The 17,061-nt window shown below is 34.8% G+C and overlaps 1 protein-coding gene across 2 annotated transcripts in view; it reads left to right on the plus strand.

Annotated features, from left to right (window-relative positions):
- The window catches only part of OLA1 (Obg-like ATPase 1), a 140,184-nt gene that overhangs the window by 86,409 nt on the left and 36,714 nt on the right, over positions 1 to 17,061 (plus strand). For both annotated transcript variants that reach the window (XM_004674521.2, XM_012728922.1), the window contains exons 6-7: positions 11,655 to 11,735; positions 12,016 to 12,113. In XM_004674521.2, coding sequence (XP_004674578.1) covers positions 11,655 to 11,735; positions 12,016 to 12,113 — 179 coding nt within the window. The remainder of the gene's footprint in view (positions 1 to 11,654; positions 11,736 to 12,015; positions 12,114 to 17,061) is intronic.

The raw sequence follows: 17,061 nt of genomic DNA on the forward strand, positions 1-17,061 counted from the left end.
TGAAAATAGTCGAGAAGAATATGTTAAATGACGGTAGTGGCTTGGGAAGATAGAATTATGAGTACTTTTTTACTTTGATTTTATATTACCTTTATAAACAGATTATGGAAAGGAACTCCAAAGTTAAAGGATATTATACATATGAGCTCATTTAAAAATACATGAACTACCAATGTGATTGGAACTTATTGTAGTTCATTATTGGAATCTATGTAACATGCATAACCCAAAGCTATAAAAGGGTATTTATAATATTTTCAAAATAACATTGACATATTGTTTACTTTGACATGGTAATACTAATTTGGGAGTCAAACTATGATAAAACTAGTTCATGTGTCTAGGAAACATGATTATTATTGTTCTAATCAATAATGAGGTTTTTGAACTTGATGCTCTTAGGTATCAGTGGACAGGATAGGGTTAAGTGTCTTTTTTTTTTCTTGAATTGGCATGAGAAGAATGAGAATGTAAGCATAACGGATCAGTATTAACCTAGTAGTTATCTTAGTGCTGTATGTTTTACTTTCTCCGTTTGTAGTCATTATTGTGAACAAATTTTCTTTTTGGGGTTTTAGGGAAACCTAAATGTATACCTCTGGTAATACATTATGTGATCATATTGATAAAGAAATGACATCTTTTGAGTCAGTCTCAGATGTTTTATTGTATTTTTATATTGGGTTCTTTCCTTTTTTTTTTTTTAAGATTTACTTTTAATGCCTGTAGAACTGGGGTACAGGCCAGAGGTGCAGGGGGCAGTGAGAGACTTTACCAGAGACAGAAGGGGGAGTAGAATAGGCAGATTGACAAAGTACAATGATGAGGAGAGCAGAGGACAAGGCAGGAGAAGTCTGCTGTGCCATATGGGCCACCTCTCTGGCTGGGGATTGAACTCATGCTGCAGTGGCTGTGGATACCTTAATAGTGCTGTGCTTTAACCCATTGTGCCACCAGGGAGGGCCCAGGGTTCTTTCAACTGTAAAGAAAGCAACAGATTAAAATTAAAAAACAAAAAACCCCAAAAAACAGCAATAAAAAAAAACCAGAGATGCTTCTTAGATTATTTCAAGAAATGGATTTATATTTTTAAAATACAGTGACCAAGGAAAATGGAAATCAAACAGTTAAAAACAGTATTTGTGAATAGCCAGACTTTTAAGTTGAATTATAAACCAGCCCAGGACAGTTCCCATTAATTCAGCAGATCTCTGTATATCTTGTGGTTGGTGCTCTACCTTTGACATCATTCAGATGTTCTCCACTTGGCTTTACTAAAATTCTGCTTACTTTTTTTTTCTGCTGCCACTAGAGTTCATCTACAGTTGTACATGTTTGTTTTTAATAACTGGTTAGCCATAATTCATGCTTCTCCGTAATTTATAATTTTGCTTAGCTTATTTATCATGTCATGTAGTTGTGCTAACTTATGTTATTTCAGTGTTCCATTCAGCTTAAGTCTTCAATTCTGTAATCGTGTATTTCATAATTCCATTTCCTGATAGCACATGTCTACTTGCCTTAGCAGAGTTTTTGTTTTGTTTCCTTCTTGGCATGAGTCTATTTCATAGGTAAAGTGCTCACCAATTGATTAGGAGGCTGTATACTGGGTAGTACTGCTTAGCAGAAGCTTTGGATTCAGTCAGGTTCCTTTAAGAGAGAACTAATAATAAAGCACTATATAGAATTTTGTGTTTTTGTATGCTGCATGAAATGGTATGAGACCTAGCACATATAGTTCCCCTGTGTTCACTGTTAGTTATTTGAGGACAGCACTTAGAAGTTAAGGATGTAAGACTTCCATAATAACATAAAAGAATGTACTGTGTTCAGGGAATAGGTCATAAGGACTAGACTCATTGCAGGACAGATGACTTTAGAATTATCAATTTAAATATACCTTGAGGGGAATGAACTCATAGAAAAATTATGTTATAGAGTATATGCTAAAGGAATACTTTCTTGGATATTCCCACCTGCTTACTAACCCCAAAAGAGAAATTAAAAATTGGACATGTTAGTGTCCCTATAAATTTATTATTACTTAAATAAAGTGGGCTCTCAGCTATATGTAGCTTGACTCTATAGAACTAATCGCTGCTGCAACTGCTTCCCTACCACCTCAAGCCTTTATACCCATTTCCTACTTTTATCCATCTGTACTATTAGCAGATAACTTTGCCTCCTGCTTCAAAGATACTTTTAAAATAAAAGTCATCAGACATCTAAATTCTTAGTTTTCCACTAGCCACTCTAAAGTCTACTTAGTCACTTCTCTTATCTACTTCCAAAATTTTCAGAAACCTTACATTGTTAGTCATCCCTTTTTTTAAGGTACATAATTCAGTAGTTTTAGTGTATTCACAGAATTGTATTTCAGTCACTAGTAATCACTGTTGCTTGAATATAGAACTTAGTTCTCTTAAACTAGATTGTTTTTGTCAGCTATTTAAAGATCACTTCTTCAATATTTAGAGAAAAAAAATTTTTTTAATGAGTACTACACTCATTCTTTGGGTGCTATATTTTCTCTGTCTTCTTAAAAAGAGCATTTTTTAAAAAAGATTTATTTATTTATGCATACAGAACTGGGGTATGGCCAGAGGTGCAGGGGTGGTAAGAGGATTCACCAGAGACAGAGTGGGGAGCAGAACAGGCAGACTGAGGAAGCACACTGCTGAGGGGAGCAGCAGGTGGGTCAGGAGAGGTCTGCCACACCATGTGGATTTGGGGATGGAACTTGCACTGAAGTGGTTGCAGCCAGCTTGCAGTGCTGCACTTTAACCCACTGTGCCACCGGGGAGGGCCCTTCCTTGCTAAAAAAACAGCATTTTATAACACAATGTTCAGTTTACCAAAAAGATAATTTTAAGTGCTTATTACTGTGATTTCAAAATACATAAAGCAAAGCTGATAGAACTAAGACAAAGTCCAAGCCTACAGTCATGATAGAAAAATGTTAATACTAAATCTTTTAAAAATTGCTAGATAGAGTAAGGGCCTTCATGATGGCACAGGGGTTAAAGTCTCAGCACAATCAAACTATTGCGAGCCACTGTGAGAGATACCCAACGTGATTTCTATTCCTAGCCAGGGAGTTAATCCATATAGTGTAGCAGACCTCTCCTGCCTTGCCCACTGCTCCCCGCAGCAGTGTATTTCAGTAAATCTGCCTGTTTGCTCCCCACTGTGTCTCTGATGAATCCTTTCACCTCCTGCACCTCTGGCCTACACTCCAGTTCTTATATGCACAATAAATAAAATAAATCTAAAATAAAAAGATAGAATAAGCAGGCCAAATTTAGTAATAATATAGGTTATATAGACAGCATAATTACAGAACTTGTCCTAATTAGCAGATATAGAAGACTGCACCTAACAACCAGAGAATGTGCACTTTGGGCAAATACACATGGAATGTTTACCAAAAGTGGCCATATAGCAAATTAAAGCTTTGTTTATTTTTTAAAGATTTATTTATTTATGCATACAGAACTAGGCTACAGGCCAGAGGTGCTGAAGGTGAGAGGATTCACCAGAGACAGTGGGGAGCAGAATAGATTGATGAAGTATACTCCTGAGGAGAGCAGCAGGCGAGACAGGAGAGGTCTGCTGTACCATGTGGGTCACCTCCCTGGCTGGGGGTCAAATTTGTGTTGAAGCAGCTGCAGCCAGCTTTGTAATGCTGTGCTTTAACCAGTTGTACCATCAGGGAAGGCCTAGCAAATTAAAGATTTAAAATGATTATTACCGTACAGAATCTTATCTGATCACTATGAAATCACAATTACCAATCAGTAATAAAAGATTATAAAATTCTGAAATGTTTAGAAATTAAGCAGAATACTTTTTAAAGAAGTTTTAAAGAAAAAATCATAATGGAAATAAAATATTTTAAACCTACGATAATGAAAATAAAATATCAAAATTTGTTTTGTTTTCTGGTGCATATGCTTAAGTTCTGTATGTTTTTTGACTTAATTGTATTTGTATTTCTTACATAATAAAAGTTAATCAAATCATCATCTTCAAAGTATCCATTTGAAGGAACTAGAAAAAAGAACCTAGAGGAAGTAGTAGGCAGGAAACAAAGATACGTGCAGAAATAGTGAAGTGGAGAAGAAAGAAAATTGAAAATAATCAAAAGGCCAAAAGTCGTTTCTTTTAAAACACTAGGTATAATTAATAAATTTTTAGCAAGCCTAATGAAGGGGTGGAAAGGGGGTGAAACAAAGTCATGATCAGGAATGAAAGAGGAGTATAGGTCCTGTAGACTATGATATGATGTGATGTGATAGGATAACAGGTGGCTGTTAAAAATCATGATTTGAGAAGTATATAAAGTGGACAGATTTCTTAAAAGACTGTTTATCTGGACCCTTCCTGGTGGCGCAGCGGGTTAAAGCACAGCACTAAGAATCTAAAGCCACTTCAGCATGAAGTGGTGACCCTGGAGGTGACCCACATGGCACAGCAGACCTCTCCTGACCTGCCTGCTGCTCCCCTCAGCAGTGTGCTTCGACGGTCTGCCTATTTTGCTCCCCACTCTGTCTCTGGTGCAGGGTTGATGAGAGGATTCGCCAGAGATGGAGTGGCAAGCAGAACAGGCTGACTGACTGAAATACACTGTTGAGGGGAACAGCAGGCAAGACATGTGGGTCACCTCCCTGGCTGGGATCGAACTTGTGCTGCAGTGGCTGTGATAGGTTCATAGTGCTGTGCTTTAACCTGTTGAACCACCAGGGAGGGCCCCCATTCCTTCTATTTCTATGAATTTAACTATTCTATGTACCTTATGTAATTAAAATCATTAATACTTTTGAATCTGGCTTATTTCACTTAGGATGTTTTCAAGGTTTATTCATGTTGTATGTAGAATTAATTTCATTCTTATCTATGTATCTGCCTGTTCTGCTCCCACTGTTTCTGGTGAATCCTCTCACCGCCCCTGCACTTCTGGCCTGTACCCGGTTCTGTATGCATAAATATATGAATCTTTGAAAAAAAGAAAAACTGCTGTTAAACTTAACATTGAAATATAGATGAATTACACAAGCAAGCTCAAACAAAGGAAACAAGACACAAAAAGTTATATATTGTATGATGCCATTTCTATAAACTTGAATAATGGGCTAATTTGTGAATAATATGCTAATTTGTGATATAAAGAAGCCAAGATAGTGATTTTCACTGGATAGAAATGGAATATTTGTGATTTTATTGGTAGTAATAGTCTAAGTGTTCTATATGTTGATCAGGGTGTTATTAAGAGGCATGTTGTTCATTTTGTGCTATTCCATTGAGCTATATCCTTAACGCATGGTACACTGAATATGTGTTATACTTCAGTATAACTACTTAATTTTGAACTCCATATTACTCTCTACCTCCTGTTTTGTTAAATCTCCAATTTGGATTTTTATTTTCCTACTTTGATTTTGGTTTCCTTAAAAGTCTTTCTTAAGGGCCCTCCCTGGTGGCGCAGTGGGTTAAAGCACGACACTGAGAAGCTAAAGCCACTTCTGCATGAGTTAGATTCCCGCCTGCCCCGGAGGTGACCACATGGTGTGGCAGACCTCTCCTGACCCGCCCGCTGCTCCCCTCAGCAGTGTACTTCGTAGATCTGCCTGTTCTGCTCCCCGCTCTGTCTCTGGTGAAGCCTCTCGCTGCCCCTAAGCCTCTGGCCTGTACCCCAGTTCTATATGTACAAATAAATAAATCTTAAAAAAAAAAAAAGTCTTTCTTAAACTCATCAACTCTCTTCACATCTCATACATTTTTCTGATCTCATTCTGTTTTCTTCTTACGCGGGCTCCTGTATCATAGATGTTTTATTTGTTTTACATAATGCCAGGTATGCCAAATAATTATATTAAGTAGGCTATTTATTTTCTTTGTCCTACATTACTGTCCCTATGCAGTAGCCTTTTTATTAAAGTCAGATTTGTGGCATTTCCCCCTTTTTTCTTTCTTGAACATGGTGAAATCCATTCAGACATTTTTATAGGACTCATAGGAACAATTGCCTTCTTAAATAATGGTCAGCGCTCCTATTGAGAATTGTACCTCAAGAATGAATGAACTGGTATCTATTCCTGTTGTCATTTTTTTTTAGCTATTCATTTTATGTCCTTCAGTGAGTCATAACAGAAAACCCACAACTGCCAACATATACGCTATCCAGTCCCCTTCTTGAATTAACCCATTAATTCTTGGAGGATAACCCCGACTTACACACACACACACACCCCACTCTATAGAGCAGTGGTGCCAGTTGTCTTAGTTCTCTCCTTTGTTGCCTAATTCTTTTCTGGGAGTTTAAGTCAGTGATATATATAGAAAGATGGTAGTCAAGCAATCAGTACTCTGGCCTCCATAAACAGCAACATTCATCTGTTGGAATAACAATGTTTAGTATCCTAATTTAGAATATAAAATAAGAAAATGTCTGGATTGGTCTTTCTTTGATTTGGGATATTCAGTGAGGATACACTGGGTTGGGATTGAGGAAGCTTTATCAGTAGACTTCTAGCAGGTTATATTGAGCTTGGGATCTTGCCCCTATTCTTTGGGTTTAAGTGCATTTTTGGCTGCCTTGTTGGTATGTGTGAAAGCACCCAGCCAAACATGGGTCAGCTTTTCTGGGTGTTAGTGTCAGGTATTACGGTGAGATTGGCTAAAGGAAAATAATGGGGTTTGGAAGCTATAATTATTACAAAATAAGAGTGAGTCACCTTGATAAACTGCCAAGTCTATCCATTTAGCCATCAAATTTTAGGATTACAGATAGTGGTTTAGAGAATAAATGAATTCCTTCCTTCCTGCTCATCTTGTGAATCTCTTTAGTTTTCCCTTCTATAAAGATTATATATATTGGCTTAAGAAAATGATACAGCATTATAGTTTTTTAAGAGAAGATACAAAGATAAAGTCCAACCGTCTAGAGGTTTCTATTGCTAACAGTTCGGTATGGCATCTATCTAGTTTCATTATTTTGGTGCATTTATATGTGTTATATATAGTTGAAAATCACAAATGGAATCATATTGTAACTCTGCCACTATTTTTTCTGTTATATAAATGACGCATAACTTATTAACAACTCTACAGTTAATGGATTTTAAATTGTTTATAATCCATACCTCTGTTCTAATATCACCCTGTTTTAATTAGTATAGCTTTGTGGTTTATTTTAGTATATAGTAAGTCAAGTCATAAAGCATGACAGTGTTTAGTTTGTCTAAACGTATGTTTTACTCTCAAGCAGTCCACTCTTTAAGAATAATTGCTATTATTCAGTTTGTAATATTGTCCAACATCCTTGTTACTGTTTTAACTGGAATTTTGATAGATAAACATTGTGGTTGGTATTTTTTTTTATTTTTAAAGATTCATTTATTTATGCGTACAGAACTGGGGTACAGGGCAGATCTGCGGAGGGTGAGAGGCTTCACCAGAGACAGAGTGGGGAGCAGAACAGGCAGATCAATGAAGTACACTGCTGAGGGGAGCAGCGGGAGGGCCAGGAGAGGTCTGCCGCACCCTGTGGTCACCTCCAGGGCAGGCGGGATCGAACTCGTGTGGAAGTGGCTTTAGCTTCTTAGTGCTGTGCTTTAACCTGCTGTGCCACCAGGGAGGGCCATGGTTGGTATTTTTATCAGCACAATGTTGATCGGTATATATGAGTTCCAGGTGTATGGTTTGGCTGAATCAAGTTTTAGGTCAGTGTCTCTGAATGCCTGGTCTGAGAGTCTATGGACATGAAACATAATTGGCTGTTGTTGGAGGGGGAATTTGAATATTGCCACAGAATTATTCACAACTGTGGTTCCTGGGTTTGGGGACCAAGAATTACTTTAAAGAAGCATATCTAAAGTATGTGCCATCATTCCTCAAAGACACATAAATATAGAGCTTTACATATTACTTCAGAGTGTTGGGGATCCCTTGAAATTCATTTATGGGTCACAAATTAATCATTCCTGCTACGGGAACTAAAGAATACCAGAATAGGTAAGTCTAGTAAGTAGTCTATGAAAGTCTAGTAAATAGCTGGGTTATGATATTGTGTGGAAAGAGAAACATTTTTGTGATACATGGATTAAAAATCAGATATTATACCAAATAATAATATTGCATTTCCCTGGTGACCTTTGAACGAAAATGAGAACTTTGAATAACAACCATAGGAATGCCTAGGTTAAACAAGAAGCAATTATAAAGGTATTAAGAAAGACAAATAAGCCAAGATGACAGACCATAAATTTTCAAGTTACTTAGATATGAATTTGAATCCTCACTCTGCCACTCACTAGCTATGGAAATCTAGGCAAGGCATACATCCTTGTTGAGCCCAAATATAACATAAATGCTATTAGAACAAGCATACATCAAGTAAATAGAACATTAAACATTAAAGTTAAATATGAAGTTATCAGAAGAGTCAAAAAGGAAGACTAAGTTAATCAAAATTTGAATTGTTTCTTTGCAGTTGGAAGATACTTGTTAGCAAAAACTAGTTCTTGTGTAATGTTAAAACTAGACTCCTGAATTGAGATTTCACTAAGAAAACTAGCATTACTGGTAACCTTCAGAAATTTCAAGAAAGGGACTAATGAGCAATTACTCAAATTGGAAAATAAGTATATATACCATATAGGAGTACTCAAGAGAATGTATTGCCATTTTCTGTACCACTGGTATTTAATATTTCACCAGTTATAATGGCAAAAATTCACATTTATTGAGAATTTACTGTGCTATTCTAACATCATGGCTGCATTATCTTTTTACATATTCACAGTAATCTCCAGGGGGTAGATAGAATCATCATGTGCTTTTTATCAGTGAAATAAAGGTTGAGTTATTATATTCACACCACTGTAATATAATTGAAGTTTAGATGACCAGGAATTTTTGTATAATCCTTATTCTGCAAATAAGGAGTTTGTTAAAGTTACCAAAAATAGCCCATTTCCTGCATAATAATGAAATGCATTTTAAAATAGCTTTTGATGCACCAAGCATTAAAGTGTAGTTTTTATTGTATTATGGTTTATTGAAAGATGAAGCATGCAGATGTCACTAATGTCACCTTTTTAAAAAATCATTATATACGTTTATATAGTTCAGTAAAAAATTTCAGTCCATCCATAAGTATTATATGCAAGTTAGTCTACATGTTTATTTCATTGGAGAAGTTTTTCAGATAAGAAACATACTGTTTTTCCTAAAATAAAAATTTTACTTTACATAAGCAAAATGGTACAGGGCAGCGATAACCATATAGTGGTCATTTATATCTGAAAATCTTATCTGAGAACAATCTGTTTTTTGTCTTAAGTAAGGTTGGCATTTTTCTGTAGGCTATCTTTTCTTGGCTGTTCAGTCTTTGGTAGGAATAATCAAGGGGGTAAAAAATGAAATATTTTAAAATATTTTTACTTTCAATTACTCAAAAAATTGACATAATTTACAGATTTTTCTTTAAGAGATTTAAATGTGGCTTAAATGAATATATTGTTTGAGAATTTTACTTATGAGTTAATTCTCTTTTGAGTGCTTCTAATTTGTAATGTAATTTGCTAGTATGAAGGAAGTGTAAAAAAGCTTTTATAAGATTTCTGTGTTCTAAAGTGACAGTCTAGTTAATTTATTTAAAATGAAAGAGACTTGCTGAAATTCCTTCACTAGAGATCAGCATTTAAGGCCCATTGGTTTGTAGGAAAAGAAAGTATTTTACACTTTTTATATAATTACATTTTAATTTCCTTATTTTTGGTTTGGCTTCCTTTTTTCTATTTTCTTCAATTGAAAAAACTAATGGGACCAAATATAAGATGGGACCACTGTTTTCTTCTTCTTTTGTATAATCTTGTTGCCTGTCTCTACATAAGCTGTTCTGGCCACTCATCATAGTAACCAGCTGGGCCATTTCACCTGCTGGAACCATTAAAGAGGACTCTCTCCCCCTAGATTAATCCCCTCCGACATTAGTTTTTTGCACTGACAACTGGAGCAGGCATTCAGTATTTGCAGGTGGCCAGTGTGACGCACATAATTGCCTACAATTTTAGGCAATGAATAAAAATGGTCTACATTACTTGTCAAAGGTTGTATATGCAGTGCCAAGTGAGATCTATGGGAAGCCTTTTAGGGTTTAAAGAACAGTTAATAGCAAGGCTGCACAGGGCTTTTTTAATCATAATGCATTTGTAATATAGCACTTTGATCTTCTCCTTGTAGGAAATGGTGTTACATTAGCCACTTTTAAACATTTATGAGTGAAATTCAGTTCTAGAAGAGTAAAAATGATTATTCTTAAGCAGAACATGTTAGATTTCATTAAAAGTTTTCTACTTGCCCCATCCTTGTTAAAGTCTGTGGGAAGTCCCTTTCCTAGAGGGTTTCAAATCAGGATCTAAGGATATAGGGCTTTCTCCTTATTTTTCCTGTTGGTAACAGCAAGATTTGGAAGGAAGGTATACTAAATATTGAGATAATTTTATACAATCGAATATTTATAAAATAACTGATTTATGGTAAAGAAAAATACACTGATAAACATCTAAGGAATTGTTACTAATTGTATTATAAAATTTTAGAAATGTATATCTAAAACATACCCATAAATTATTATACCCCCCAACCTCCTCCCCTCCACAAACAAACAAAAAAAAAAACCAGATGACTCTCAAATGTACTTCTTCTGGAAGAGCTAAGTTTGACCTTTCAGACCCAAGAGTCTTTTATTAACACCTGCCTGTAAGGAGAACCTTGCCACACACAGCTTTTAGATTCAGAACCACAAAACTGATGAGGAAAGGCTTGAAGGGTTCAGTTTGTGTCACTTGCTGTTTGCCGTTTCCATTTCACAGATGATTAATCTTTCTGTGAAGAAAGGCCAGAGAAACAAAGCACATTGGGCTCTTCCTGCAGTTACTCCTTCTGAATGCACACTAGCTTGCTAACTAAAAGGCCTTTAGATTTCCAGCTGAGAGAGATGTTCTGAAAGTGAATGCAGCTGGTTGGAGGTCACCAGTGCAGGGCTCTTGCCATTGTGTAATGGAGGCTTTGGCAGGTTGGGGGGGGGGTAGTGGGTGGCTGGTGGGGAGAGAGGCGTGTTGGAGTGAGGATGGGAGAAGTGGGCTGGGAGAAGGTGTTGGCAAAAAATTAATTCAGAATAAGAAGGGTTTTGATTAGTTGATTTAATATTTTGAGAGTAGATCATCAATAATAGGTTCAGCTTCATTTATTTTACTTTTCTTTTGAAGAAAAACGTCCCTCTAATATTCCTCCCCCCACCGCCCTTTAGCATTTTTATCTTGTTAGTTGCATCACTGAAGATTGTTGAAATATTAAATGTTGTAGTCTTTGGTGTATTTGAATTGTCTTGAAAATTTTAAGATCATTTCTAGTTTTGCTAGTATTCATATTTTATATATTGAAATTCAGTTCCATAGCAGTATTTCATTGCTACTTGGTTTTCTAATGAGGTATGGAAAATAATTTTCTCTCTGTGACCTAGAAGGAATTTCAAAAAATTGACTTTAAAATTAATTTTACTTTGAGAATTTGAAAGCTTTTAATTTAATATTTAATATCTAAAGACTCAATATTCATCTTGTATTTACTTTTTCCTCACTCTTGTTTAGGACATAATGTGTAAAGTCAAATCCTGGGTTATGGATCAAAAGAAACCTGTTCGTTTCTATCATGACTGGAATGACAAAGAGGTAAGTTATAAATAATAGGCTATCCATTAATGCTTTTGCCTTAGTTTTTAAGAGAACAAATTAGTTATCTTTATTTTATACTTATTATCTCTAATTAACCTTTATTTCTTCAGGCTTATTTTTTTCTTTTTCCCTACTCCTGATTTTTCATAACAGTTACTCTTTGAAAACAAGAATTATGACAATGACTACTTTGTTTAAAAAACTTTACTTTGAAATTATTCTTTTTTATCCAGTAATTACTCAACTTTGAAAAAGAATTCTTTATCTCCCACTTTAGATTGAAGTGTTAAATAAACACTTATTTCTGACTTCAAAACCAATGGTCTACTTGGTTAATCTCTCTGAAAAAGACTACATTAGAAAGAAGAACAAATGGTAAGTCTTTTCTCCTGAGATATACCCAGACATAGCTATACACACACAATACATATGCTTCTACTATAGATTGGTTGTAATGATATCTCTACTCATTATTAAAAAAATTTAAATGGATGAGGAAGCTTTTCTCTGTATTTTATTTCCAAAAAGTGCCTCCTAATTGATTTACACTGAAAGATTATAAAAAGAAAAAAAAGAAGAAGAAATTAAATTAGGCAATATGGACTTATGCAAAATGAGAATAAATATTGCTGGAGCAATAAAACTTAAAACTAGGATTTTTCTAGCTTTGTTGATATTATATATATGTAACTTTAAAATAGCCATTTGGTAATCTAGCTAGGCATTGGTGGTGCATATGGTATGACAAAGAGGTATGAGTCTATATGTGAATCACCTACAATATTGTAAACCATTGTTGCCTCAATTTAAAAAAATGGCATATAAAAAATTCATGTCAGATGTTTTAATTTTTTTTTTAATTAAAGTGGGGAAAGAGGGAAGGGGAGTTGTGATAACTCCCCAGGCATCTTTTTCAAGTACTTTTAAAATGTACAAGGTAAAAGCTGTGTATTCATATATTATTGTCATTTTTGACATTAACCAAAGTATAAAAGGTTTCTTTTTAAAAACTCATATGTTCATATAATGTGTTGGCATGTAGACATTTGGCATATTACTTGCCTTGATTTGACTCACTGGACCCTCAGAGTATTAAGTCATACAAACAAATCATAACTATCCAAAGTGAATTATCTGAATTCTCCTAAAATATATTGTCGGTTTCTCCCTGTACTTCATTAAGTACTTAGATGCACATGGTTTCAATTTTCCATTAAAACTTCTCATTTCCATATGATATCAAAGAGTGAGAAGCTTTAAACTGAAAAATAAACATTCATAGACTGGAAGCCAAAACAATAATTAATGTCAGATGGTTAACGCCAATAAATCATTAGAATAAATTCTGTGAAATTACTGCAACTAAAAATGCCCGTTGATATTACTATAAGACATTTTGTGTTCTCATAGGAAGATGAATTTCACTTCTTATTGGTAGTATTCTAGAAAGCATAAACTTAACATGAAAATTTAGTTCTGACTGGTACGTGTCCTTCAGTAGATAATTAGCTTTAAAATAATTGGTTCTGTCTTGCTTCAGAATCTTATAAATTTAATGATTAATGTGCTAAAAATTGTTACCTTTAGGGAAGAATTTTAAAATGCATTACATGGGCAGAGTTAATAAATCTACTCATTGTAGTATGAATAGTAAGGTTTCCTGAGGCTCTGTGAAACAATACAGACATCAAAGTTTACATGAAAAGGGATGAGTCAGTTTCCTTGCCCAAAGGGGCTTCTCACACCTGTATATGGATGATTACAGGTAGAACTCCCTGACTCTAATTGTATAGTAAATACCATTTCCCAGACCCTAATGGTAGACAGACTGCTTGGGAGACGCCAGTCTGTGATTTAGCTGTCGCCAGACACCCCATGTTTTTTGTGAGACCAGTTGTGATGATGATATGGTTATAGCGAATTGAAAGTAAACTCTGGTCTAAACAGCAAATTTTAATGTATAAAAATGTAGAGTTATGATCCCATTTATAAAACCAAATTTTAGATTTTATGTATAACTAATGGCCTGGTTTGTGTGGGTGTTTGAGGGGGAGGGGGCATCAGATCTTGTGTAAGTTAGTGTAATTGTAGCTGAAAGATCAAAGACTGGGTAACTGAGTGATGTTCCAGAAGAGAATTTACCACATAGCCATTTTCTGTACAGTTTCTGCCGCCTGCTGTTCCTATTTTCCCTCAAGCTAGCCATTGACTACCCCCTGTGCATCCCTGCTCGTAAAAAATGATTGAGGAAGTATTTGTCATGTATTTATGACTGAGAAACATTGTGTGATAGGGAATGGCATCTACTGGAGCCGGAAAGATTGCCATTTTCCTTTCATTCAGCCTCTCTGCTACAGCTTTAAATCCTCAGTTTATGCAACATAGCCTTTATATTAAAATGCAGAATAAATTTCTGTTATGAAGAAAATGTACACTATGTCTCCATCATGTGTAACATTACAAACACATGTGACTAGTTTAGTACATTTTAACTACTAAATTCTTTTAATTTTTGTTAGCTTCTTGTTTCTTGGTAATATTTATATCTAAGTTCCATTTGTGCACCTTTAGCAAAAGAAAAAGGTCTGTTTAAAGGATGATATGTAATGTTACTGTAGCAAATAATGACTGAGGCAGAAAGCAGTAATATCATGAATCTCTTAGACTAGAAAATATTTAAATGGTTGAAAAAGAGGAAGAATGGTTGGAAAAGAGGAAAAAGTGTTTGTGATATGTGATTTTGGTCATAAGATGACTACTAAAACTGTGTTTTGTGGGTCACCATTTCAGAAGTAATGAACATTTTAATTAGTTAAAGTTCACTGAAATTTAATAGTAACATTTTATTTTTCAATCCTAGAAAAGAAGAAAGATAAGTATTATTTTATTGAGTTAGGCATATTGACCTTTGGAAAGATGTAAAATAGCTCCAAGCACCTCCTCACTGTATTTAATAGTGTTGAATTAATCATTTCATTGATTTATGATTAAGACCTAGGCCCTGAAAAGAATCTGACATGACAGCCTGGTTAGTTGCAGTTGTGTTATGATCAGATGACAGTAATCAAGATGTCTGGAGAGTCCACAGAAATCTTTTTGTATTATTACAAATTGCAGTTCTTTGAGTTAAACTATACAGAAGTTATTTTGAGTTAAACTATACAGAAGTTGTTTTGGGTAGGTGCCAGTGGTTTTTGAAAATGTAAGCACTTCATTTTCTTAAACATGATCAGTTATAAGACTATATTATATGCAGTGTTAATTTTGATTTGAGATTGGCTTCTAAGTTGTGGTGTCAAGCAGGAAAAGGACATTAGAACTGTCAAACCAGTGCTTAATTAGGGGTTTACATTTCAGTCTTTGCAATTTTGCTGCTCTGTTAATAGTATATACCATCCAATTACAAAATACATAGGATAAACTAGTTTAGTAGCTAGCATGTCTAAGAGAGTCATGCTATGTTTCATTATTGTGTTATTTTGCCCCATCTTAAAACTATTGATAAGGAATATTTTATTATTTTATTGCTCATTTTATTACATATTCATATTCATTTGGAAAATACAGCTAGTGTTCATAAACTCAGACTTTGTGGGGGGAATATGTGTGTAGCATATATTTGCTTATGCCTGAGTGGGCTTGTGGTCCATGAACATTCTTTTTTTGGTTAACATTATATTAGTCAATTAATCTGAGTGATAATATTGATTCAATATAGGTTGACAAATATTTGCAGTCTTTTTACACTGTTGTGCAATGAAGGGTAATAGGTCAGGTAGCTCTGAATTTTAAGTAGAAAAAGATTTTAATTCTTATTATGTCTTGATTCAGCCACACTTTCAGCCCCCACCTTTTTGTTTTTGTTTGTTTTTCACATAATTCATACACAGCAACTAAAAATAGTTTGGGGGTACTATATATTGTGTGCCTGGCTAAGGAGAAATGGTGGGATAAATTCATTATCTTCTTGATTCTTGATCAACATACATGAATTACAGGCACAATGTATTATTTTTTAAAGATTTATTTATTTATTTACTCATACAGAACTGGGGTACAAGCCAGAGATGCGGGTGGGTGAGAGGATTCACCAGAGACAGAGTGGGGAGCAGAACAGGCAGATCGATGAAGTACACTGCTGAGGGGAGCAGTGGGTGGGTCAGGAGAGGTCTGCCGCGCCATATGGGTCTCTTCCGGGACAGGCGGGAATCGAACTCATGCGGAAGTGGCTTAAGCTTCTTAGTGCTGTACTTTAACCCGCTACGCCACCAGGGAGGGCCACAATGTATTTTTTTAAACAAAATATTATTTTTGTTATTAAAGTTAAACATTGACAAAAAGATTCTGTGTGTGCTCCTATTTTTGTCTGCCCTTCATTCTGCTAGTATTTGTTTTCCTTAACCATTGTCTTCTTGAAGAAATAATTTGTTTATAGCTACAAAGTACAGTTAACTATATATCTGTGTCATTTCAAACCAATATAACTCAAACAAGTTTTCAAATATTAGTCAGAAATAATATTGATATATTCTTATTTTCTCACAACAGGGTTGATTAATTTCATAAATCACTTTCTTCTAATCTTTGTGAAACAATCATATACCAAAAATGAAACTGACTAGGTGAAATACTTAGCACAAACCTGCTGACTTTAATAGAATCAACATTGACTCAGTTGCCTAGGACAGAATGAACATGTTGCAGTTGACTATGTAACCAGATAAATCTCTGAGGCTAGTAAGAAGGAAAATAATACCTGTCATTAAAACTACATATTTTTTTACATTATATATTTTTCTCAAATTCTTTATTTCTATACTCCACACAAAGTTATTTGGTAACAATGACATTGAAAATATTTTAAAAATATTTTGCTTTTATAAGATAGAATCAGTTAAATCATGAATGCAGTATCAATAAACATTTTCTTTTTAATTGAGGTAATATTGGGGTACCCCCAGTAGGTATTATCATTATAGTGCACCCACCACCAACTTGTCCATATTCCACCACCATTAGGCATTGTGCCTTTAGTCTTTCCTTCTCCCCCACTTACTCCTCCAACTTGGTGCTTCAGTTCTGTGGTCAACTGTCAAGTCTTAGTTTTTAAATTTGTCTTTATCTGACTATTGATTTAGTTACTTTATATACCGCATATTAGTGAGACCAGCTAGTCTTTATCTTTCACCTTTTGACTGATTTCACTTAGCATTGTCCTTCAAACTATCTTGTTTTGGGTAGGTGCCAGTGGTTTTTGAAAATGTAAGCACTTCATTTTCTTAAACATGATCAGTTATAAGACTATATTATATGCAGTGTTAAT

Source organism: Condylura cristata, unplaced genomic scaffold (assembly GCF_000260355.1).
Source record: "Condylura cristata isolate star-nosed mole 26May11 unplaced genomic scaffold, ConCri1.0 scaffold00002, whole genome shotgun sequence".
NCBI classification, from domain to species: Eukaryota; Metazoa; Chordata; class Mammalia; order Eulipotyphla; family Talpidae; genus Condylura; species Condylura cristata.